The sequence below is a fragment of the Stegostoma tigrinum genome, chromosome 37 (assembly GCF_030684315.1).
Source record: "Stegostoma tigrinum isolate sSteTig4 chromosome 37, sSteTig4.hap1, whole genome shotgun sequence".
Classification (NCBI taxonomy): Eukaryota; Metazoa; Chordata; class Chondrichthyes; order Orectolobiformes; family Stegostomatidae; genus Stegostoma; species Stegostoma tigrinum.
The window spans coordinates 10,313,928-10,340,185 of NC_081390.1; the positions used below are offsets into that span (position 1 = coordinate 10,313,928).

Consider the following 26,258-nt stretch of genomic DNA (forward strand, 5'->3'; position numbering starts at 1 on the left):
CATCATGTTTGTTTTGCACTCCCAGGAGTTGGATCTGAATAATGCAAAGGCATTCCGCGATCTCTCGAAGCCCATGGGAGCACAAAATGAGGAGAGGAAGGAAAAGTTTGTCCAGCGGTATTTTGAAGTAGAAAATGATGGTTAGTATTTTCTCAGGAAATTGGGCTGTTAGAGGGATCTGATGAAGTAGATGTAGATGGATCTGGCATTAGAATCAGGAGTAAGGGGATCTGATTTTAAACTGAGAGCTTATGTTTTTGGGATAAGAACATATTTCACACCAAGGATTGCAAAAGTCTGGAGTTCTCTCCCTGTACCCTGGAGGTCACTGAGAACTAAAACATTATATTTCTGTTCAGGAAGGGTCGGGAAATGTGCAGCGGAGGTGGCTGTGCATAATTAAAGTGTGTTGCAGTCGTGATCTGTGTGTATGATGGAATAAACTTGAGGGGCTGAATGGCCTACCTTTGTTTCTAATACTCCCCAGTAACAGAAGGAAACTTGGCCTTGAATGCAGCTGTTTTGTTTGTAAATCTGTTCACGCTGACCTTGCTGGTATTTTGGAGTTTGATCTATTTTATTCACCTTGTCATTAGCATTCTATAATACATTATTCCTCACCCCACACACCTTTCTTTCGGTTCCTCACCACTGCTTCAGACTGTTCTCCCTCCCTTGATGGATAGGTTGGACGGTACAACTCTCACACTCCTCCATGACCTTCAGCAAGGATAATTCACAGGCTGAGATTTTCTGTTGTGTGTTTTCACAGATCTGGGCATCTCTGGCTGGACCAGCATTTATTGTCCATCCTCATTTAGCTTTGGAAAGGCTTTTGCAATTAGGCCAGCATACCTGTCAGTAGTTGAGCTCGAGAAGTTGGTGATGAGCGCCCTCTGGAACTGTTCCAGTCCATTTGCTGTAGATGCACCCACAGTGCCTTTAGGGAGAGGGTCCCTCACAAGTTTGATGTGTTCACCTATAATTTGTTTGTGTATCCAGTAATTAACCAGGGTTGGCTGCTCTGACAGATCATTACAACAGTAAGAATTTGGAGCAATAATGTCATCTGAACCAAATGTCTAATATCCAATGTCAGGCGGCAAGATTGTAGTTGATGCATCCCTTTCCAATCTACTGGTTGTTGTTTCACGTTGTTGCTGTGTTTGATCGGTGGGCTCAACATATTTGGTGAATTGAACATAGGGTTATCCTGCTGCGTACAGCCCACAATTACACTGGACTGTCTACTTCTCTGTTAGCTGTTACCATTCAGTTCAACAAATTACAAACAAGTGCCACCTAATATTGTCCAAAATAGGTATTGTTTGGGAAGTAAACTGGTTGTAGGTGATCTGTGTTTAGCAATATGAGCCACACCAGATCACAAAACCCAATTACAGATTTGTTATTGAGCAGATGAAGGCTATTTGACCTATCATCTCCCGTGTATAACTCTCCAAATGAATGTTGTGACTTAGTGCCATTTTCCTGCATTTTCTCCAAATCCCTGCACAATGTTTCTCATCAATCTTCTAATAACCTTTTGAATGATGTAGTTGAACCTGCCTGTATCGCACTTGCAGGCAATGCATTCCAGGTCCAACTAGTCACTGGCTGAAGTAGTTTCTTTTTGCATAATGTTTGTTTCTTGATATTTCTGTTGATATGCAAGTTTCTTTTTGTATTCATTCATGGGATGTGGGATTTGATGACTAGGCCAGCGTATTGGACATTGGACTGTTTCATTAGCTGAGGAGACATGTACCGTGTTGAGCATTGCGTGAGCATCAGCAAACATCCCCAAATCTGACTTTGTGATGGAGGGACCATCATTAATGATTGGGCCTAGGACATTCCCGAGAGGAACTCTTGTAGAGATGTCATCGAGCTGACCTGAAACAATCACAATCAGCTTCCTTTGTGTCAGGTATCATTCCAACCAGCGGAGAGATTTTCCTCGCTTCCCATTGGTTGGAAATTGTATTGGTAATTTTGTTTTCCAAATTGTCCTACTGACTGCAACGCAACAAGCTTCAACAATTTTTTTTTCAGCAATGCTCAAGTTCTGTAAAACCAAATGACGTATTAAATAGAATGGACCAAACAGGTCAAACATCAAAGTTGGGCTAACACTTCAGACCAGAAAAGGGAGCTATTGCATGCGGACAGCTCAAACTGAAGAACAGTCAGGGAAGAGTGAGAGGAGCAAGAATATTTGTCTGGTTATATATTATTAGAAGACAATAAGATAAATTGGAGAGACAAAGTTTGATGTGAGATCCAGTGTCCATGAGAGTAGCTGAGAACAGAAAATAAAGGGAAGCATGAAAGCTCTTATGAAGCCTGTCCTTTTGAACCAGAATATGATGGAAGTAAAAGGCATGAGACTTCCTCTGAGTTGTGTAATAAACAGGAGGCATCCCCATTCCGTACAACTGCCCATCATCCCTTCCCTATCCTTGGTCCTTATTGTAAGCCATTCATCTGTAATGTCTGGTCCTGATGGGAAATCAATGCTCTAGTATGTTCAGCAAATAACAGGGAACACAACTGAAAGAGGGATGCTTTGCAAAAATATACAGGGCACTAGTCAGACCTAGAGTACTGTGAACTTTTATGTTCCCTGTATCTAAATATCTGGAATCTGAAGAGTATGAAACCATTGTTGCAATACAGAAAACATGACCATCAATATGCATCTCGCAAAACCTGTCAAACAGAAATGTGGCAATCTGTTCCGATGATGTTGGTTAAAGGATTAATGTATCCAAGACACCTGCCTTGCTCATCTTTGAAACACTGCTGTGGGATCTTTGTGCATCCACTTGAGATATGTTCATCCTATTCAAAATAAGACACCTCCGACAGCGCATTGATCACTCAGAACGTCACGAAAGGCGCCTCACTGGATTTGTTTTTTGCTTGAGTCTCTGGCAGTCGGTCAAACAGTCTAGGGGACCCTAGGCCAAGTGTGTGACCCACTGGAGTAACGTGCACAGACATGACTTAGATTGTGGAAGACTTTGTAAGCAAATCTATTTTATGCAACCTAACATGGCTCATTTCACCTGCTTTTCATAACCCCATTTTTTAATTTTTCCATATATTGTGAATGTTGCAAATGAAGGAAAAGAGAATATAGCAACATTAAGGGCATATCGAGAATAATAACCTTACAACTTGATGAAACAAATTTAATTGGTTTGAATTTATTCCCACATATCTTCCCTAGGCGTTCAATGTTCCAACAAATTAAATTAGAGAGGGAAAAAAAGTGTTATAATACTCTCACTGAAATTCTGGATGAGTTTGCAGTTGTGTTTTTTTTTTCACTTGCTATCTATAATCTAGGTATTAGTGAAGACTGTGCTGGAAATTTATTCTCTAAACTCTTTATTTCTGCTGTGATCTATTTCTCTGTTAACTTGGTCAACACTGAGCACCAACAAGACTCCCAGATATGTACTGAATGATTGTCAAAATACGTTAATACTTGAGATTGGAGTACGAGATGTTCAGATGGAATAATGGTGACTTGTATTTTGTCTTGGCTAAACATGTTAATCTTGGTGTATTCCTGCAGTTTATTGAATTTTGGGTTGACTAATCCACCTACTCACCATGCTGCTCAATTTCCCATCAGAGATTCCACTTCACTTTTCCTGTAGCCTATTTCCTTAGTCGGCGATTCCTGTCATCTTATCCAAGTTGTATAGGTCCTCTTCTCAACCAGATATAGCGAGTTATTCTCAGTCTTGTTATTACAGTAACCTCTTCATTCTACAAATCTGCTGTTTGGAAGCACCAGTTGCCCAGAAATGCTTTGAACAAATAATTTCAATCCACCATCATTGGCATCATGCTAGTGCAGTACTCTTTGCAGCAAAAAGGTAGAAAATGGATAAGTAATAGGGATTGCCGTCCTGCTTTATAATGTTTTGTCATTGTGTGTTTCAGGTAAATATTTATATTGACAGTATTTTTCACACTCTGGGTTAGGCATTCCAGTGCAATTCCACAATCCAGTAAATACCGAAATTCCTAAGCATACTGGCCCAGTGATTTTGTTGTCCTCTGTTGTTGGTGGATCTGATGCAAATGGTGGCAGGGGGAGAATTAGCTGAGCAGTGAAAGATGACCCCTGAAGAATGGAGACTTCAAGTTGGATGGTCCAGTGTAGACAACAGCGAGGCTGTGGAGTGGTGATAGCGACACTGTCATTGTTGATGATGAGCTGGCTCAGGACTGACGGACTCTTGTTACGCTATATCTTTTGGATTTTTTTTCTCCCTTATTCTTAAAGCTATTCAAAATGGTGCTTGATCATGGCGACAGTGGAAAAGCTTTTCACTATATTTTACAGTGATGATGGGAATTGCAGATGCTGGAGAATCCGAGATAACAAAGTGTGGAGCTGGATGAACACAGCAGGCCAAGCAGCGTCTCAGGAGCACAAAAGCTGATGTTTCAGGCCTAGACCCTTCATCAGAAAAGGGGGATGGGGAGAGGGAACTGGAATAAATAGGGAGAGTGGGGGAGGCGGACCGAAGATGGAGAGAAAACAAGATATGTAGAGAGGAGAGTATAGGTGGGGAGGTAGGGAGAGGATTGGTCAGTCCAGGGAAGGTGGACAGGTGAAGGAGGCGGGATGAGGTGGTAGGTAGAAAATGGAGGTGGGGGGAAGGGATGGGTGAGAGGAAGAACAGGTTAGGGAAGCAGAGACAGGCTGGTCTGGCTTTGGGATGCAGTGGGTGGAGGGGAAGAACTGGGCTGGTTTTGAGATGCCCCCACTGCAGCTTTTGTGCTCCTGAGATGTTGCTTGGCCTGCTGTGTTCATCCAGCTCCACACTTTGTTATCACTATACTTTACAGTTTATTTCACTGTAAAATACGCGTGGCAATGAAAGGAAAGTGACACAAGCTTCATTCTCTCCTGTCCCATCTGCTCAGCATTCCAAGAAGGTAGAGCTCCTGATTGAGCTCTGTTTCAGCCCGTTTGTCCACCTCAGCTCCGTGCCGTTTGATACTCTTTCCCAGTAACATTATATTGACAAATACAAAAGCGAAACTCTGCAGATGTTGCAAATATGAAATAAAACAGGAAGTGCTAGAAATTCAGCAATAGTTGTTGCATTGTATCCTGTCTGTTTATCCAGACTTTCTGCTCACTCCAGATGCAGTATGAATGTTTTGTCAGTAGATCTGTGGAGATGGAAGAAGAGTTCATGTTTGTGCTCATTGCTCAGGCTTACCTCCTAACCTCAGTCTTGATATTTCAGTTGAGCTCATGTCCACAACATCTTGGCAGAGATGTCACTTCCAAGTTTATATTTCCAACTCTCGAAGCCATCCTTAGTTAGCACCTTCCAAACCCATCCAGAAGTTCAAGGATAACAAGTGTCTTAGTGGTTACTACAGTCTCTCAGCACCAGGAACCCGGATTAGATTCTACTTTTGGATGACTGTGCAGAGTTTGCGCATTCTCCCCATGTCTGTGTGGGTTTCCTCCGGGTGCTCTGGTTTCCTGTCACAGTCCAAAGACATGCAGGCTAGGTGGATTGGCCATGCTAAATTGCTCGTGGTTTCCAGGGATGTGCAGGCTAAGTGGCTGTATGATCCTGACCTGCAAGCTCCCCTCCAAGCCCCACAGCATCTCGACTGGGAACCATGTTGCTGTTGCTTCTGCGTCATTGAATCAAAACCCTGGCACTCCCTCCCTAGCTGTATCAGTGATGCACCTTCATCACAAGGACTGCAGCAGTTCAATGTGGCAGCTGGCCAGCACATTTTGGAAAGTAATCAGGGATGGGCAATAAATGCAGGTTTAACCAGCAAAGTGCAGAATGAATAAATAAATGAGTTTTATGAACAGTGTAGGTAAAGCAGGGAGGTAGAGTTCAAGTTGAAAGATAGAATAGGTGCATGGAACTATGCTGTGCCATTCCTGTATCCTATTCCCAAAGCCAAACCCTATCCACAAAGAGGTCCAATTCTGTTTGTAGAGTTTTATTTTCTTTAGCCATATCTTTCTGACCAAGTGAAATTGTTTGATTTCTTCCAGGGGACTTAACTGCACGTTGTCACTACTGCACTCACTACTCTTCGGCAATAATTGTTGCTTCATATCTTGTGCGAATGGAGCCCTTTACCGAGACCTTCTGCTCACTCCAGGTACACTATCAATGTTTTGTTAGTTTTGGAAACACAGGTCTCTTTAAGGCTTCATCGAGTTCAACACTGTCTGCTTGGGAAGGAAGCTGCCACCCTACCTGGTCTGGCCTCCATGTGACTCCAGACTCACAGGACTTCTTACTGACCCTTTATGGCACCCTACAAGCCACTCCAATCAGGGAAATAAGGGATGAACAGCAGGGGCTGGCCTAGCCAGTGATTCCACATCCTGGGAATATATTTGAAAAAAGACCTGAGTTCTTGGGTAGGTCTCTTGTGGTGCAGTGCTATGTTGCTACCTCTGGGTCGGAAGGTACAGTTCAAATCCAACCTGTCTCAGACATTGTGTCGTATTGCAGAATCCCTACAGTGTGGAAGTAGGCCATTCAGCCCATCACCGACCCTCCAAAGAGCATCCTACCCAGGCCTGACACTCTACCCAAACCCTGCACTTCCCTGGACACAATGGGTAATTTTATTATGCCATTGCACCTAACCTGCACATCCTTGTGGGAGGAAACCAGTGCACCTGGAGGGGACCCACACAGATATAGGGGGGAAAATGTGCAAACTCAATACAGCTGAGGCTGGAATCAAACCCGGTTCCCTAGCGCTGAGAGGCCGCAGTGCTGACTACAGAGCCACGGTGCCATCCTATCTGAACAGGCAGATGAAACATACCTCCAGCCTGGGGTGTGCATTGATCTGTAACTCACTGTCTGAACTTTAAGGTGTTTGTAATTTGATTAATTGGTTGTCCTGATTGGTGGTGGGTTTATTAAAGTAACTAAACAAAAGAGCTGGGATCGTTGAAAATAAAGAGGGTGGTTTCTGGCCAAGTGGGTGGTAGCCCTTTGGACAGGTAAAAGTGGAAAGTGATATTTATGTCAAACAAACGATTCACAATAAAATCCCTGTCACTCTCTGAGAGGTGATTGCGGCAAAAATCAAAAGTGCACATTAATGTACTAAACCTGTTCTGCGCAGTACGCAATGTGTTGACTTTCTCAGGGCCTTCTCTGAGACTGTTGGTTAGAGGATCAAGGCAGACAGTACCTGATGACTAAGTTAACTGGTGGGATGTTGAAATATAAACAAGGAGGTTCCTGATTTCTATAGCTTGTGGTGTTATCTCAGAAACCCCTATTTCTGAAATAGCCATCCCTCATGTGTGTAACCTCAGTCGAATGACCTGAACAACAGCATGTCCAACATGTACCAATCCCTCAATCGACCCTATCGGGTGATAAGAGAGCCTAAAGGGTTAAATCATGAGGACAGGTTCCCTAATCCTTGACTTTGTTTCTCCTTGAGTTTATTGAGTCAGTGTGTGATATGATCATGTTGTTAAAACTGTTATTTGAAAGGATGAACAGTTAGTGCTGGCCCGACCAGTGATGCCAAATCTCATGATTGAATGAAAGGAAACAGGTTTAGTTTTATATCCTGCTCAACGTGGGCATTGCTGGCAAGGCCAGAACATGTTGCCCATCTGTAATTGCCCTGGAACCGAAGGATTTGCCAGGCCGTTTCCGAGTCAATGCCAGAGCTGTGGATCTGGAATCACGTCGGGTCAGACCAGATAAGGCTGAAAGATTTCCCTCCCTGTAGGATGGTTAAAAAACCAGATGAGTTTTTAGCGATGATTACTGATCGTTTCACACTCTCCATTATCAAGGTTAGTTCTCAGTTCCAGATATTTTCATTAATTATTTCACTCATAGTTTTAAATTCCAGCAGCTACCACAGTGGGATTCTCACCTGTATCCCCAGCACGTTGGCCTGGGACTCTTGATTACTTAGCCCAGTGATATTTCCACTGTATCACCATCTCTACACGGCTTGAAGTTAGGCCAATTTGAAGGGAGATGGTTTTAAAAAATACTATACAAAGGACTGTGTAAAACCGGAGTTCTCTACCACAAAAGGCTGGAGATGATGGCTCAACTGGGAGTTCTCGAGGCGGAGATTGATAGATCTTTGCTTGGCTGCAGTAGCAAGTGTAAGAAAGGCAGGTGACTGGAACAAATCATGGAATGGAACCCAAGGCACTAACCACTGAGCCATCATAATGCCCTCAGGTGTGATCTTAGTGAATGACAGAGCAGGAGTGGCTTGTTCCTGTGTTCCTGAGCATTGTGCTGTCTTGTCAGCCAAGATAACATGCTGAACTCTTCAAGGTTGGTGTTGAATGTTAGGCCTTCAAACTCCCGAATGCGATTGCTATCTCGAAATCATCCAGCTTAGTCATACAGATCTGACTTAGAGTGAATTATAAGTCGTCAAATAACTATATATGGAAGGCCTTTATTTGGTTTTAGCTCTCATGGTCAGAAAGTTTACTTTATTTTTCTTAACTGGCTAAGGGGATCTGTTTCTCCTCAGCCTGAAAAGCACACTTGAATCAAAGTCAATTATTCCTCACTTCTGCATAGCATCGTGCCTACATCTGACACCTCTCCTAATGTAATAATCAGAAACTTCAATATTTTGTGAAAAGTTTTTAAAACAGTTAACGATATGTAAAGTGCAAAGAAAAGTAAAGCGATTAGAAAAATTTGAAGTTTTCTGACCTAAGACAATAGAATGTAAAAATAATAAATTGTTGTCGATTTTATTAGAGAAATGTGATGCATATTTGATGGCTGCAAACCAAATCTCACTGTAAAGAGATTAGCTGATACATAAAGCATTAGGCCACTGCAGATCCTATTTTTTATTCAAGTAATATCTGTAACCCAATTTGTTGAACTAACAACATTTTGCATGTATATTTCTTTTCTTTATTTGATATCAGTAATGCTTTTATCAGATATTATTGTCTCTCCCAAGAGACTGCTGTCACTACCTCAACCAAAAGTTGCATTAATGAAATGTATCAATCATTGCGTGCTTCCAGATGGGAAGCCAGTCGCTCTGCTTCAGAACATGATCTTTAAATCAAAACAGAGGGCAGGCGCTGCACAGACAGAGATGTTCCCATGCCCTGCTCCCTGGGCTACCCTTGAGCTAATGCACTTTGACTGACCTCTGACATATCTCGGAAGCTGCTTGACAATGATTGGTTAAGCACCGTGAGTGCCCCATGCTTAGAATCATCACACTCTTCAGGATGGAAGGAGGCCATTCAGCCCATTGTTTGATTTGGAGCCATCCAGTTTAATCCCACTTTCCAGATTTTTCCCTGTAGGTGACAGCAGTCCGGGTGAATATCCAAATAACATAGAAACAGCACAGAAACAGACCCTTTGGTCCAACCAGTCCATGCCGACCATAATCCCAAACTAAACTAATCCTACCTGCCTGTACTAGGCCCATATACCGCCAAACATTTCTTATTCATTTACTTAAATGTACCCACATCCACCACTTCCTCAGGAAATGCATTCCACACATGAACCACTCTCTCTGTGTAAAAACGAATTTGCCCCTCGTGCTTTTTAAATCTTTCTCCTCTCACCTTAAAAATATCGCCCCTGGTCTTGAAATCCCCCACCCGAGGAAAACGATGCCTGCCATTCACCTTATCTATAGCCCTCATGATTTTATAAACTTCTTTTAGGCCACCCCTCAACCTCCTATACTCCTGTGAAAAAAAGTTTAAAATGTTTAAGATTTTGTGGGACCTTCTAACATGACCTCCATTTCAGGCAGTGATTTCCAGATTCCAGCCTACGGGTGAAAACTCTCCCCTGGTATGCCTCAGTCTGTGCCTAGTGCCTGGGGACCTTTCAAACTCATAGGCCCTTCCTATTCAGTCTCTGTGGAGTCCCCTCATCATTTAATGCACTTCCATTGGGAGTCCCCTCCATTTCCATTGTTTCAAAGAAGTTAAGCCAAGTCTTTCCCGTCATTTCTATGATTCTCTTATTCTGGCAGCAAACTTGTAAATTTCCTCTGTACAGCCACATCTTTCCTGTTATGCTTTGAGCAGAACTGACCTGCCTAATGAGGGCAGAATTCTGGGGCAGGGATGTACTGCTGAGGCTGTATAAGGCTCTGGTCAAACCACATTTAGAATATTGTGATAATAAAGTGTGAAGCTGGATGAACACAGCAGGCCCAGCAGCATCTCAGGAGCACAAATTCTGACGTTTCAGGCCTAGACCCTTCATCAGAGAGGGGGATGGGGTGAGGGTTCTGGAATAAATAGGGAGAGAGGGGGAGGCGGACCGAAGATGGAGAGAAAAGAAGGTAGGTGGAGAGGAGAGTATAGGTGGGGAGGTGGGGAGGGGATAGGTCAGTCCAGGGAAGACGGACACGTCAAGGAGGTGGGATGAGGTTGACCTCCTTGACCTGTCCACCTTCCCTGGACTGACCTATCCCCTCCCTACCTCCCCACCTATACTCTCCTCTCCACCTATCTTCTTTTCTCTCCATCTTCGGTCTGCCTCCCCCTCTCTCCCTATTTATTCCAGAACCCTCTCCCCATCCCCCTCTCTGATGAAGGGCCTAGGCCTGAAACGTCAGCTTTTGTGCTCCTGAGATGCTGCTTGGCCTGCTGTGTTCATCCAGCCTCACATTATCTTGGATTCTCCAGCATCTGCAGTTCCCGTTATCACTGATACAATTAGAATATTGTGATCAGTTTTAGGCTCCGTATCTGTGCAAGGATGTTCTAGCCTTGGAGGTGGTCCAGAGGAGGTTTAACAAAAATGATCCCAGGGCTGAAGGGCTTGTCATACGAGGAGTGTTTGAGGGCTCTGGGTCTGTACTCAGTGGAGTTTAGAAGGATGTGAGGATCTAATTAAAATTTACAGAATACTGAGGAGCCGATAGAGTGGACGTGGAGATGATGTCTCCACTAGTAGGAAAGGCTATGACCTGGGGGAAAACCACAGAGTGAAGGGATGATCCTTTGGAACTGAGATGAGGAGGAATTTCTCCAGCCCGAGGGTGGTGAATCTGTGGAACTTGTTGCTGCAGAGGCCTGAGGAGGCCAAGTCGTCGATAGGTTCTTGATTAGGACGGGGATCAAGTATACCAGGGAGAAAGCAGGACAATGGGATTGAGAAACATATCAGCATGATCGAATGGTGAAACAGACTCAATGGGCTGAATGGCCCAATTCTGCTCCTATAATTTATGGTTGTGTACAGAGCAACATACCTCCCCAGATTTGAAATTCCTCGCCTCAGCTCATAAAAGAAAATATCCCATTTTAAATCTGCGCGTGTCTGGGCTTCGATTGAAGGTAGAATTGGGCTCAGCTTTGATGCACCCCACAGTCAATTATCCAACAGTGACTCCAGGTTTGGCTTTCGTAAGAAGAGCCGTCACTCTGACACCAGGCTGGAGGACTGCCTGTGGAAACAAAATGCAGCAAAAGCCAACCTCTTGGACAATGTGAGGGCAAAGTGAGAATGAACTGTGGGAAGAAAAGAGAAGCAACTTCATTGAAGCTGCTGGGCCTGCTGTGTCCATCCAGCTCCACACCTTGTTATCTCAGATTCTCCAGCATCTGCAGATCCTGCTATCTCTGATACAACTTCATTTTTAAGTGTTTTTTTAAAAAGTTTATTCCCATGACTTTTTCTGTGCAGTATTCCTACGTATTAGCAATTGTTCTTCTTTGCCTAGAAATATGAACCAAAGGCATAAATGTGTTTTAGCTGTGTTTATTATTCATTCTCATCCCCCTTTTGGTGTTTGCACATAATTGATTAAACTCCATTGTCCTGCAGCACTTCTGAGGCACTGTCACAGTATTAAGTTCAGAGAACTTACATTATTGTTTGTATGGGGTTGGTATGCGATTATTAAACTTTAATAAAAATATCTCTTCTTAAAAAGAAGTATCCACAGATGTTAAAAAAAATCCAGCTATTAAAACCATTAATCACACCGTGTATGTGTGGGTTGCCAATTCATGCTATCAGCTTTGCTGACACTTCATGATTAGATTTCAAATCTCTAGTGCAGTGTTGGTGTCAGCTGCATATCAATTCATCATGGAGCAGATGTATCTGCATTGAAAAGTTAGTTTGGATAAATGTCAGAAATTGTGTCAAGTCTTGGAGTTATCATCAGGTATCACTATGCTCTTAAAATATCCTCCATTTTTATTTAAGGCTAAAGTGTTCAATTTGAAATCATTTGGCTCTTTAAATGAAAGACCCCTTGTCTTCAATGCTGAACCTTGACTCAGGATCTGTATTTACTTTGCCAGAGAGTCCACCTGTCTGAATTGGGCGTATTTTTTCCCCCACGTGCATGTTAATCCTCATCTTGCCCACTAGATGGGGCACAAGGCAGATGTTCAGTCTTTACGTCGCCGGAGAATGGATCACTTAGATCTTGTTTTCCTCTGTCCCTGTTTCTGAAAAATAAAGTGAATTGAGAACATGAGAAAAGGGTTGGGAATGTGAGGGAACAAGGCAGAGGAAAGACAAATAAACGAGACTGAAAAGAGAGAAAGGAACACACGCAGATAAACTAGGAGATAGAAAATAGACTGGCACACTAACAATGAGAGATCAAATAGAGAGAGCTGAGTAAAGTGCCTAAGCATGAGCGATCTGAGGATTCTGAGGTGGAGGGGAGTGGAGAGCGACGATTCCTCAGCTCCTACTGCTGCTGATTTCCACCTCTATGGAAAATTCTAAGGTCTGAGCACATTGGAAGCTCTGCAATCTAATTGTTTCATCGTCCTGTGCCTGAATGTGTTGGATTATTGGGACGCAACAGCTACACCAAGGTGCGCGTAACAGCAAGGAGGAAGAACCCCTCAGTTAAATTTCGCTTGCATTTTCTGAGCTTCCATGCCATTATTTTCTGTGCTCATTGAATAATTAGAGATGTGCATCGAAGCATAGCTGGCACTGTAACTAAGGAGAGCAGCAGGCTGTTTGATTGTAGAGGAAGACCAGGGACACAAAGCTACCTCATGACATGGGTAGTCACCCGTCCTGGTTTACAACTGCAGATCAGGAAGAGAGCTCGCTTCAGCAAGTCTCCAGAAAGTGTTACAAGGCCCGGGATGGCATCTTTAATTCCTTATCAGTGTGGTGTCTGCATTTTGTATCCAAATTCGGATGAGTTCCACAAGTTCCAGGTTTAGCCATTGTGCCTGGAATTTGCAGACAGCATTCATCAGTTGGTCCCTTGTCACTGAAGTTATGTTGAGCACTAAGATTTTTGCCTTCCTAGGTTCTAGTGTAACAGACAGAGCAGTCACAATCTGAAATGGCACGTTTCAGCGTGACTCTAGTTCTAAAGGATTGAAAATATTTCATTTGGAAATGTTTCCAAATTTTGTCTGTGCCCCCTCTGTAAAATTGCATCCCCAAAAATGTCTGAGAAAGTATCTTTCATGCCACAGTGGCTCAGTGGTTAGCACCCCTGCCTCACAGTGCCAGGGACCCAGGTTCGATTCCCCCCTCAGGAAGCTGCCTGTACATCCTCCCCATGTCTGTGGGTTTCCACCAGGTGCTTGAGTTTCCTCCCACAGTCCAAAGATGGGCAGGTTAGGGGGGGATTTGCCATGCAAAATTGTCCATAGTGTGCACGCTAGGTAGGTTAGCCGTAGGGAATGCAGGGGTACAGGGATAGGGTAGTTTGTGAGTCTGGATGGGATGCTCTCTGGATGGATGGTGCAGACATAATGGGCCAAAGGGCCTGCTTCCAAGCTGTAGAGATTCTGTGAAATAGTTCCAGTTGGGAATAAAACATGATGGCGTTTAAATTACTATGCCCTAACTAGGAATAACATGATGGCAAATGTATTGTCTCCTTTTGGTATTTATTATAACCAAACTGCAAACCAGAAGACAAAGGGTCTGTAGGATTGGTAACTTATTTTCGTTTAAACAGTGCCCCCCAAACATGATCCACCTGTGACCTCACCCCTAGGTTGAGGATTGCTGTGACCCCTCAAACAGGAGCTGTGCGAGTGGGGCAGGAGAGGTGGACCTGTAGAATGGTAGGGGAGGTCATTGTGAAGGGGTGTGAGAGTGTGTGGGGACGTGTAGAATGGGAGGGGATTGTGAAGGGGTGTGAGAGAGCATGGGGACCTGTAGAATGTCGGGGGGGAGGAGGGGATTGTGAATGGGTGTGAGATTGTGTGGGGACCTGTAGAATGGGAGGGGAGGTCATTGCAAAGGGGTGTAAGAGAGCGTGGGGACCTGTATATTGGGAGGGGATGACAAAGTGTGAAGCTGGATGAACACAGCAGGCCAAGCAGCATCCCAGGAGCACAAAAGTCGACATTTCGGGCCTAGACCCTTCATCAGAGAGCTGGGAGGGGAGGTCATTTTGAAGGGTTGTGAGATTGTGTGGGGACCTGTAGAATGGGAGGGGAAGTCATTTTGAAGGGGTGTGAGAGTGTGTAGGGACCTGTTGATTGGGAGGGGAAGTCATTTTGAATGTGTGTGGGGACCTGTAGAATGGCGGGGAAGGGATTGTGAAAGGGTGTGACTGAGCATGGGGACCTGTAGAATGGGGGGGGGGGGGGTGAGGGGAGGGGGGAAAAGACAAGAGGGGAGGGGATTGCGAAGGGGTGTGAGAGAGTATGGGGACGTGTAGAATTGGAGGGGAGGGGATTGTGAAGGGGCGTGAGAGGGCGTGGGGACCTTTCAAATGGGTGGGGGGGAGGGAATTGTGAAGGGGTGTGAGGAGGCGTGGGGACCTGTAGAATGGGAGAGGGGAGGGGATTATGAAGGGGTGTGAGAGGGCGTGGGGACCTGTAGAATGCGAGGGGAGAGGGGATTGTGAAGGGGTGTGAGAGAGCGTGGGGACCTGTAGAATGGGAGGGGAGAGGGGATTGTGAAGGGGTGTGAGAGAGCGTGGGGACTTGTAGAATGGGAGGGGAGAGGGGATTGTGAAGGGGTGTGAGAGAGCATGGGGGCCTGTAGAATGGGTGCAGAGAGGGGATGTGAAGGGGTGTGAGAGAGCGCGGGGAACTGTAGAATGGGAGGGGGTAAGGGATTGTGAAGGGGTGTGAGAGGGCGTGGGGGACCTGTAAAATGGGAGGGGGGAGGGGATTGTGAAGGCGTGTGAGAGGGCGTGGGGGACCTGTAAAATGGGAGGAGTAGGGGATTGTGAAGGGGTGTGATAGTGCGTGGGGACCTGTAGAATGGGAGGCGGGAGGGGGTAGGGGATTGTGAAGAGGTGTGAGAGGGCATGGGGACCTGTAGAATGGGTGGGGGTAGGGAATTGTGAATGGGTGTGAGAGGGCGTGGGGATCTTTCAAATGGGTGGGGGGAGGGGATAGTGAAGGGGTGTGAGAGGGCGTGGGGACCTTTCAAATGGGTGGGGGGGAGGGAATTGTGAAGGGGTGTGAGAGGGCGTGGTGACCGGTAGAATGGGTGGGGAGAGGGAATTGTGAAGGGGTGTGAGAGGGCGTGGTGGCCTGTAGAATGGGTGGGGGGAGCGGATTCTGAATGGGTGTGAGAGAGTGTGGGAACCTGTAGAATGGGAGCAATCCTTTCCTGCCCATGAGCTTGCAACCCCAAAAGCGTTAGCTTGGAATCCCAGCTGGGCCCTTGACCCCCTCTGCTTGGGGAAGCCTCACTATATATTTTCTTTTTATCAACGATGCTAAATGGCATGGAATAAAAAGCTATAATCCAAAGAGGAGCAATGTACAACGTGGGATTTTAAGTTGGCAATATGTTCCTTCCAATGAGACAGCTATAAGCCTAAGAAGCTTGTAAAATCATTGTAGAGTGAGCTTTCCAGGCCTTGCTGAACAGTGGGCATGGAAAATTAAAGAGAAATAGGAAAAAGCAAAGACTGCCTGGAGGAACTGCAGGGAGACAATAAAATGTAATAAAACTTGGCTTAGGAGGAGCTGAATGTAGCTGGTAAAATTTAATATAAATGGCCCGGAGGTGTTAGAGAGAGGCTCCAATATAATAAAAAGCGAATGGGAAAGTTACAATCTACCATCAGCAGCAAACAGAGAAAAGACCTGGAAGAGTATTAGCAATAGATTAGAATGGAATTTGATATTCACATCTTAACAGTAGCATTGGGAAGATTAATGGTGAAGGAGGAATGGAGTAATCACTTCTCGTGACATTGACCTAGTTGCGGTCACAAAGCAGACACTGTTGTCTAATTATTTTATTTTGTTTAACAGATGGTGGGTTTATAGCTGTTAAACTGTACAATAGCGCAGCACTATTGTGTTTATTGAGTGCAAAACATCGACTAACAGTGCCACCATCTGTGAGTTCCAGCCTTTCCTACCCAATGAGCAGTATCTCACAAGCGCAGCATCCCATAATCCTCTTGCGTCACCTGTCCCCAGTTTTCGTCTGAACCCTGTAAGCTGTGACCCTTGCCATCTCCGCTCTGCCTGCGTTCAGGATGTTTCTCAGGGGCCTATGAGGCAAGAACCAGGGATCACAGTCTCAGGGCAGGGGGTAGGCCGTTTTGAATCGACATGAGGACACTTTTTTTCCTCTGAGGGTGGTCAGCCTGTAGAGTTCACCATCACAGAAGATTGCGGAGGCCAGGCCAAGAAAAGGATTGGTATGTTTTTAGATTTTAAAAGCATCAGTTGTGGGGAGAAAATGGGAATATGGCGTGGAGACAGATGATCAGCCATGGTCATATTGAATGACAGAGCAGGCTGAAAAGGTCAACTACCTCTGCTCCTATTTCGAACCCATTACCACCCCCCCCCCACCAAACCCCACCATGCTTCTAACTCTCATACTTACTTTCTGGAAACCCATATCTCCTGGGAGTTCTGATACAGACTGGATTCGAAGAGCCCACACAGGTTTAGAGCTGCCACTGGAACGAAAACCCTACAGTACGGAAGCAGGTCATTTGGCCCATCGAGTCTACACGAAACCTCCGAAGAGCATCCTACCCAGATCCATCTCCCTACCCTATCCCTGTGTTTCCCATGGCTAATCCACGTACCCTGTACATCTTTGGACTATGGGATGAAACCCCGTGTACACATGGGCAGAGCGTGCAAACTCCACACAGACAATCCCCTGAGGGTAGCATCAAACCTGGGATCCTAGTGCTGTTGGGACTCCAAATCTCCATGGCTACAGAGTAATTGGACTGGCAGGACAGTAAATCCTCTCCTTTCCAGGTGATTTTAGTGGGGTTTATCAAAACGCAGTCACCAGAGCTGTCCTCCGTGCTCTTATAACAACGTACAATTATAATTTTTGGTAGCAAAATTAGACCAACATCAAATAATGGAAGCTGCAGTATATTGCAAATTTGAAGCATCTTGCTACGTTGCCTCTCTGGTGGGGAGATGTAAATAAAGTTGGTTCAATAATAGCCACCTGAGCACTTGTTAGCACAACATACAATAAAAGCCTCTGTGATTAGACAATCCACTGTTAGCCAATACCAGGACAGAAGGCCCCACTCACCAAGGTAACAGTGCCAAATAGCACACAGGATTGCAGTGGCACGGTGGCTCAGTGGTTAGCACTGCTGCCTCACAGTGCCCGATACCTGGGTTTGATCCCATCCTCGGGTGACTGTCTGTGTGGAGTTTGCACATTCACCCCATATCCGTGGTGCTCCAGTTTCCTCCCACAGTCCGAAGATGGGCAGGTTAAGTGGATTGGCCATGCTGAATAGCCCATAGTGTTCAGGGATGTACAGGTTGGGCAAATTAGCTGTGGGAAACGCAGGTTATGGGATAAGGGGGTGGATCTTGGTTTGGGTGCTGTTCAGAGGGTCAGCATGGACTGATTGCCCTGCTTCCATGCTGAAGGGATTCCATGGTGACTTATCTCAACTTGCAGGAACTAAACTAATGGAGGACAGATTTGAATGGATCTGATCATCTGAGAGTCTATGTAGTGACTCCACTTTCAAGTTAGATTTGAAATCTCAACAAGAATGTATCTTAATGCCTATCCTTCTGTGGCCTCATCACTGTTTTCAAATCTCTTCTGTACACTTTAATCTAATCTACAATCCTCTGAGATCTCTGCATGGTCAAATTCTGGCCTCCTGTGCATCCTCAAGTTTAACCCTTCCACCATGGGAAACTGGGCCTTCAACTCATTGTCACGAGCACTGAAACTCCCACTCCACCCCAACCCCCAACCCCCCACCACCAAACTTCCCATCTCTCGACCTCCACTCTCCTTCTCTAAGGCATTGTGTTACCCCTTTAAACAAGCTTCTGGTCATCTGCCCTGGTAACTGCTTGCACAGGACTTTAGGGTCCAAATTTTTTGATAATGCACACATTTTGGAGAGTGCAATTTAGTTTCAAGAAACACAAAACAAACATGGTTGAGTGGGTATCCAGGTGGACCTCAATCCCACCAGCAAAACATCAAGACTGAAAGCAGAACCAGTATTTTACTAAGTGGAAACTATGAGTGAGAATGTAACTTGTTTCACATTTCTGTTCGTTTTTTGGCAGAATAGCAGCAAAATATTTCTCCAGAAAATCATATCTGAACTTAAGATTATGCGTATATTCAGGAGTGCTGAACAGGCCGAAGGCTGAAGAGATAACTGAATGGGATCTTTTAAGATAAAGGAAGAGTTTTGTTGGACATTCATAGAAAAAAAAACTATCCACTTGAAGGGAAGCCCGAAAGAGGGATTTGAGAGAAATACCTCTACCCGATAAACATAAAAATGTGGAACATTGTGCCACAAGATGTTATTGAAGCAAATTGAATGACTTCTGTTTATGTAGCACCTTTAATATAATGATCAGGAGTGTGATGGAATACTATCCCCTTGCCTTGATGTGCACAGCCCCAACACTGAAAAACCTTGACACCATCCAGGCCAAAGCAGCCTGCTTGATCAGCATTATGTTTATAAACAGCTGCTCCCTCCACCACTGATGCTCAATAGCAGCAATGTGTACTATCAACAAGATGCATTGCACCAAAGATCCTCAGAAAGCAACTTCCAAATCCATGACCACTTCCATCTAGAAGAACAAGGGGAGCAGATACAGGGAACACCACCATCTGTAAGTTCCTCTCCAAGCCACTTATCATCCTGACATGGAAATATATCGTCGTTCCTTCACTGTCGCTGGGTCAAAATCCTGGACTTGCCTCCCTAATGCCATTATGGGGCCATTAGGGATGGGCAATTAAATGCTGGTCAGCCGAACATGCCCACATCTCGTGAATGAATAAATTAAAAATTCGACAGTGCATCACAGGAGTATTCTCAATAAAAATGAAACAATCCCTTAACAGATGTTGAGGGGGATGATCAAAAACTTGTTCAAGAGATAGATTTTAAGGAAAGGTAGCAATGACGAGTCAGGAATGTTTGGGGCTTAGGCCCTCAGCAGCTGAAGACACAGCCACCCATGGTGGAGTGATTCAAGGGGAGGTAATGGCCTAGTGATGTTATTGCTGCACTGTTAATACAGAGACCCTGATAATGTTTTGGGGACCTGGGCTCAAATCCTCCCACAGCAGATGGTGGAATTTGGATTCAGTAATAAGGGGAAAATGTCTGGAATTAAGAGTCTAATGATGGCCGTGACTCCATTGTCAATTGTTGGAAATTCCTATCTAGTTCACTAAGTCCTTTAGGGAAGGAAACTGTCATCCCTACGTAGTTTGGCTTACATGTGACTGCAGACCCACAACAACGTGGTTGACTCTTAATTCCCTCTAGGAGACTAGGGATGGGCGATAAATGCTGCCTGGCTCCCAATGCCATCATTTTGTGAATGAATAAAAGAACACTGAAGAGGCTTAAGAAGCCAGAATCAGATGAGTAGACTTGTTAAAAGCTGGAGGAGATTGCAGTGATAAGGTGAGACAATGATTTGAAAACCAGGACAAGGATTTTAATTTCAAAGTGTCTCTTAACCAGGAGCCAATCATTTATGGATCAACAAAGACAGGGGTGGTGGGTGAATAACTCTTGATTGGGCAGAAAAGTTGCCCCAAGTTCACGGAGGATAGATTGTCAGGAGTGGACTGAAATATTCAAGCCTGGAGGTAACAAACGGTTCATCAGCAGATGGGCTGAGACCATATACAGAGTTGTATGGGGTTGGGGGTCTCTTAAGATGAACCTGTACTGGTGCACGACGGGCAAGGTGATACCGATAGGCCGAGATGAATTTGACTGGGTGTTGGCATGCCTGCAGATCAAACAAGACCCTGGTTTCCTGTGGCCCTTGAGAAAAGGCACTGGAAGCTGTGCAAGTGGAACAGAACAGTTGGGCTGGCACTGCAGATAGCTTTGTGATGTGCTTTGTGCTGCAACTGACTTCCGGAACTCTGCTGTAAGCAACATGGAGGAAAACTCATCTCTAAGAAGTCCCTTCTGATATTGTTTTCCTTGCACACACTAAAACAAAGCACAAGAAAAGCAGCTTTACCAAAGAACAGTTGGAAGCAAGTGATGAAACATCAATGCAATCCAACAGAGTTGGCAACTGCCAACAAAAAGGGAGTCTGTCAATTCAGTGGAAGATTCTGCGAAGATGATTGATAATTGCATATTTCTTCAGTAATGGACACAAATGAGAATAGGGTCGGGGAGGGGTTGCAAAAAATGAAGGGATTTTGAATGTCCGGTGAATGGGGAGTAGTTTAATGTCTCATTATGGATGTTGAACGTTTGCAGGGGGGATGTTTCGACGTGGCGGACAGGATGTTCTTCAGCATCAAGAAAGAGTGGGAGTCATCCTCCAGAGACAACATGAGTGATGTCAGAGAGCTGATCCCAGACTTCTTCTACCTGCCCGATTTTCTGCTTAACCATAACAGCCTCGAATTTGGTACGTATGCATGTCAATCAGCTGTATTGAGGAACCAGTCCAACAACCCTTTACAGCATCTTAGTACTTGACAGTCAACAAGTTATTTTGAGTATAATCATTGTAAGTGAAGCAGTCAACACAGCCCATGGGATGGATGACTGGTTACTTTGTTACTGTTGTCATAGAGTCATACCGCATAGAAACAGAGCCATTGGTCCAACCCGTCCACGCCGACCAACTGTCCCAATCTGACCCATTCATATTTTCCAACATTTGGCCCTAATCCCTCTAAACCCTTCCCATTCATCCAGATGCTTTTTAAATGTTGTAATTGTACCAGCCTCCACCACTTATCATCTGGCAGCTCATTCCATACACACACCACCCTCTGCTTGAAAATGTCACCCCCTTTGGTCCCTTTTCAATCCTTCCCTGCTCACCGTTAACCTATGACATGTAGTTTTGGACTCCCCCAACTTGGCTATTTACCCTATCAGTGCCCCACATGATTTTATAAACTGCTGTATGGTCATCCCTCAGCCTCTGACACTCCAGGGGGAAAATCCCCAGCCTATTCATTCTCTCCCTCTAACTCAAACCCTCCAGTCCCAGCAACATCCTTGTTAATCTTTTCTGAACTCTCTCAAGTTTCATAACATCCTTCCTATCGAAGGGCAACCAGAACTGTAGTAGTACTCTAAAAGTGGCCTCTCCAGTGTTCTGCACAGCTGCTACTTGACATCCCAGTTCCTATACTCAATATTTTGACCAATGAAGGTAAGTGCACCAAGTGCTTTCTTCACTGCCCTGTCTACCTGCGACACCACTTTCAAAGAACTATGCACTTGCACTCCCTTCATTTGGCACCATTGACGGACAGATGTTGTCTGGGAATCCCTGCTCTTTTTTCATGTCCGATGTAGTATTTAATGTGTGCTTTATTAACTAGACAATCCCAAAGGGCACACACAGCATTTTCGGAAGACCTGAACTCAAGGTACATTTGGATAACTGCAGTTAGTTGAGAATCCCTTGTGTGGTGTCGGGTAGATATTTGGACAGTTGCAGAGTGAAGAGGGATTAACAGTGTAATATCCTGCATTTGCCGCCCAGCATTATTGAGTGCCAACCTGTTTTTCCATGAAATCCACAAGGAGCAAGTTTGGACCTTTGCTCAGTCCCAGGGACATTTACCACATTGTACGTGTGATATTTCAGAGTGGACACAATGTGAGGAAGAGCAGTGCAATGCCTAGTGTGCCAGATATCTGAGAACTAAAACCAATTGTAGTGAATAGGCTTTGCAATAGTTATCCACAAAGTTAACACTCAGAATTGGGGTCCAAAAAGCATTTTGTTATCCATGAAAATTTTTAAACAAAATATGTAGGTTTCAATATTGGTTGTGCATATTTCATGCCATGTTTCAATGTTGACACTGAATCTGCTTTATATCGAAGGTTCCACATTATGAGTTAGCACTTATTGAAAAACATTAACTGGGAATAGGAGTGCTGAGATTTCAGAGCCTGATTTGATTTGAATGGTTAATTTTTCATGGATGTTCGATCACTTTGACCACCAATTTGTAGAGGCATACAGCTCAGAAACAGACCCTTTGGCACAACTTGTCCATGCTGACCAGGTTTCCTCAACTGAACTAGTCCCATGTGCCTGCTTTTGGCCCACATCACACTAAACCTTTCCTATCCATGTACCCATCCAAATGTCTTTTAAATGTTGTAATTGTGCAAGCCTCCACTACCTACTCTGGTAGCTTGTTCCATGGATGCTCATTACCCCTCAGGTCCCATATAAATCTTTCCCCTCTTACCTTAAACCTATGCTGCCTAGTTTTGGAATCCACCCTTGGAAAAAGACTTTGACTATTCACATTATCCATGGCCCCCAATGATTTTATAAACCTCTGTAAGGTCACCCTCAACCTCCTACAAATGAATTCCTATCTTGAAAGGATCTGCTTCAGAAACACCAACTTGATGTGCTTATTGTATTAGAAGCTACTTTCCTTAAAAATACTAAGTTTTGGAATCAAATTAGTATTTCTGCCTTTCAGTGGATCTGAAGCAGCGCTCGTGCATCTGTGACTGTTTACAAAACCCATGAGAAAGCTGCCGTTAGAACAAGGAGGATGGTTGGTTCATACAGGCCCCAGTAAGCTTAACATCCTCTCACCTGGACCATTTGTTGGCAAGCACTGTGGCTTCCTGCTATGAAAGACAATCTTGAGTAGATTGATAGACGGGCATAAGAGGCTATTCAGCATCTCAACTTATATCCATTCTTCAGAGAGATGTGTTTAACCTTTGACCTAGTGCCATAAACCCCTACCTTTACCTGTAATTCTTAAGGACTTCTTGGAACAAAAATCTATGAATCTCGGGCTTAATATTAGGAATAAAATTAAGGTCACTTACTGTTTGCAGATGAGCTCCATTTTTGCAATCTTTAGTGTGCAGAAGAGTTTCCTAGCTTCATCGCTGAAAAGCTTAGCTCCATTATCAGCTACACCCCCTATTCTTACATTTCCACACTGGAGGAGGTAGTTTTTTTAAATTCATTGATGGGATGTTGACACCACTGACTAGGCTAGCATTGCTTGTTCACTCCTTGTGAAGGTGATAGTGAGCTGCCTTCTTGAACCACTGCCATCCTTGGCATGCTGTTTCAGAGAGAGTTCCAGGATTTTGACCCAGCAGCTACAAAGGAACAGTGATACATTTCCTAGTGAGGATGGTGTGTTGTTCAGAGGGTCACTTATGGGTGGCAGTGTTCCCATATGTCTGTACCCTTGTCTTTCCAGATGGTAGAAGTCATGGTTTGGAAGGTGCTTTCAGAGGAGCCTTGCCATGGTATTCCAGTGTATCTTGTAGATGGCACACACAGCTGCCATTGTGTGTTGGTGCTGAAAGGACTGAGCATTAAAGGTGGTGAATAAAGTACCATTTGATCAAGCTGCTTGGACCTGGATGATGTTGAGTTTCTTGCGTGTTGTTGCAGTCGCACTGATTAGGCAAATGGGGAGTAATCCATTACATGCCTGACTTGTTCCTTGTAGGTGGAGGACAAGCTTTGGGGAGTCAGCAGATGAATTATTCACTGCAGGATTTATAACATATGATTTACTCCATTAGCCAGAATATTTATGTGGCCAGTCAGTTCAGTTTCTGGTCAATGATAACCCCAGCATGTTAATTTGGGATTCAGCGATAGAATGTGATAGTTGGATCCTTTCGTTAGAAACAATCTCTACCTGGCATTTGTGTGGTTTGAATATTACTTTCTGCTCATCAGCCCAAGCCTAAACGTTTTCCAGGTCTTGAAATATTTGGACACGGCCTGCTGTGATATCTGAGGATTTGCCCATAATGCTGAACATTTGTACAACCATTGATGAACATCCCCACTTGTGACCTTTATGATGGAGGGAAAGTCATTGATGAAGCAGCTGAAAATGGTTGTGCCAGGGACATTACCGTGAGGAACTCCTGCAGCGATGTCCTGGAGCTGACTGACTGACCTCCAATAGCCACAACCATCTTCCTATATGCTATCTATCTTATTGACAGCACTCACTCTTTATTGTTTATTTTGGTGCAAGGACTTTCAAATTCTGTGTGTGGCACCGACATTTAAAACCAGAAGTCAATACGTTAGCACACCGATCAGTGTGCATGGAGCCTTGGAGAACCTCAGCCTAGAGGGAGCATTGCTGTCAATGCTGTTAATTTTTCGTACCCTTCCAACAAACACTAACCACCATCAATTCTGACGAAGGGTCACCGGACCTGAAACGTTCACTCTGATTTCTCTTCATGGACCTGCCAGACTTGCAGAGCTTTTCCGCAAACTGTTTTTGTTTCTAGTATACAGCGTCCGCAGTTCTTTCAGTTTTTACGTCACCTCTGAAGTTTCAGGGAATACAAAGCTCGTTAGTATAATGTCTCTTCAGAGATTAACCCTGAAAGTCCAAGTCACATCCTGATAAATGTAAGCGACACTCCCTCAAGGTCAACGTATCCTTATCAAGACCTGCCTGCAGTACCTATAGATGTGGTCTGCACAGGGCTTTGTATAGCAGTGGCAGATCTTCCACACCATAGTGTTCCAGCCCTCTAGACATTAACATCAACATTTTTGATCATTTTCTGTACCTACCTATAACATTTTAATGATTAATATATATAGACGTGTACATAGGGGAGGTAACGGCCTCGTGGTATTATCGCCAAACTGTTAATCCAGAGAGGATGGGAACTGCAGATGCTGGAGATTCCAAGATAATAAAATGTGAGGCTGGACGAACACAGCAGGCCAAGCAGCATCTCAGGAGCACAAAAGCTGACGTTTCGGGCCTAGACCCTTCATCAGAGAGGGGGATGGGGGGAGGGAACTGGAATAAATAGGGAGAGAGGGGGAGGCGGACCGAAGATGGAGAGTAAAGAAGATAGGTGGAGAGAGTGTAGGTGGGGAGGTAGGGAGGGGATAGGTCAGTCCAGGGAAGACGGACAGGTCAAGGAGGTGGGATGAGGTTAGTAGGTAGCGGGGGGTGCGGCTTGGGGTGGGAGGAAGGGATGGGTGAGAGGAAGAACCGGTTAGGGAGGCAGAGACAGGTTGGACTGGTTTTGGGATGCAATGGGTGGGGGGGAAGAGCTGGGCTGGTTGTGTGGTGCAGTGGGGGGAGGGGACGAACTGGGCTGGTTGAGGGATGCAGTCGGGGAAGGGGAGATTTTGAAACTGGTGAAGTCCACATTGATACCATATGGCTGCAGGGTTCCCAGGCGGAATATGAGTTGCTGTTCCTGCAACCTTCGGGTGGCATCATTGTGGCAGTGCAGGAGGCCCATGATGAACATGTCATCAAGAGAATGGGAGGGGGAGTGGAAATGGTTTGCGACTGGGAGGTGCAGTTGTTTTTTGCGAACTGAGCGGAGGTGTTCTGCAAAGCGGTCCCCAAGCCTCCGCTTGGTTTCCCCAATGTAGAGGAAGCCGCACCGGGTACAGTGGATGCAGTATACCACATTGGCAGATGTGCAGGTGAACCTCTGCTTGATGTGGAATGTCATCTTGGGGCCTGGGATGGGGGTGAGGGAGGAGGTGTGGGGACAAGTGTAGCATTTCCTGCGGTTGCAGGGGAAGGTGCCGGGTGTGGTGGGGTTGGAGGGCAGTGTGGAGCGAACAAGGGAGTCACGGAGAGAGTGGTCTCTCCGGAAAGCAGACAGGGGAGGGGATGGAAAAATGTCTTGGGTGGTGGGGTCGGATTGTAAATGGCGGAAGTGTCGGAGGATAATGCGTTTTATCCGGAGGTTGGTAGGGTGGTGTGTGAGAATGAGGGGGATCCTCTTGGGGCGGTTGTGGCGGGGGCGGGGTG

The 26,258-nt window shown here is 45.0% G+C and overlaps 1 protein-coding gene across 1 annotated transcript in view; it reads left to right on the forward strand.

Annotated features, from left to right (window-relative positions):
• Window positions 1–26,258, forward strand: part of wdfy4 (WDFY family member 4) — a 277,951-nt gene that overhangs the window by 197,164 nt on the left and 54,529 nt on the right. The window contains exons 50-52 of the mRNA XM_048563720.2: window positions 26–140; window positions 6,065–6,174; window positions 20,731–20,884. Coding sequence (XP_048419677.1) covers window positions 26–140; window positions 6,065–6,174; window positions 20,731–20,884 — 379 coding nt within the window. The remainder of the gene's footprint in view (window positions 1–25; window positions 141–6,064; window positions 6,175–20,730; window positions 20,885–26,258) is intronic.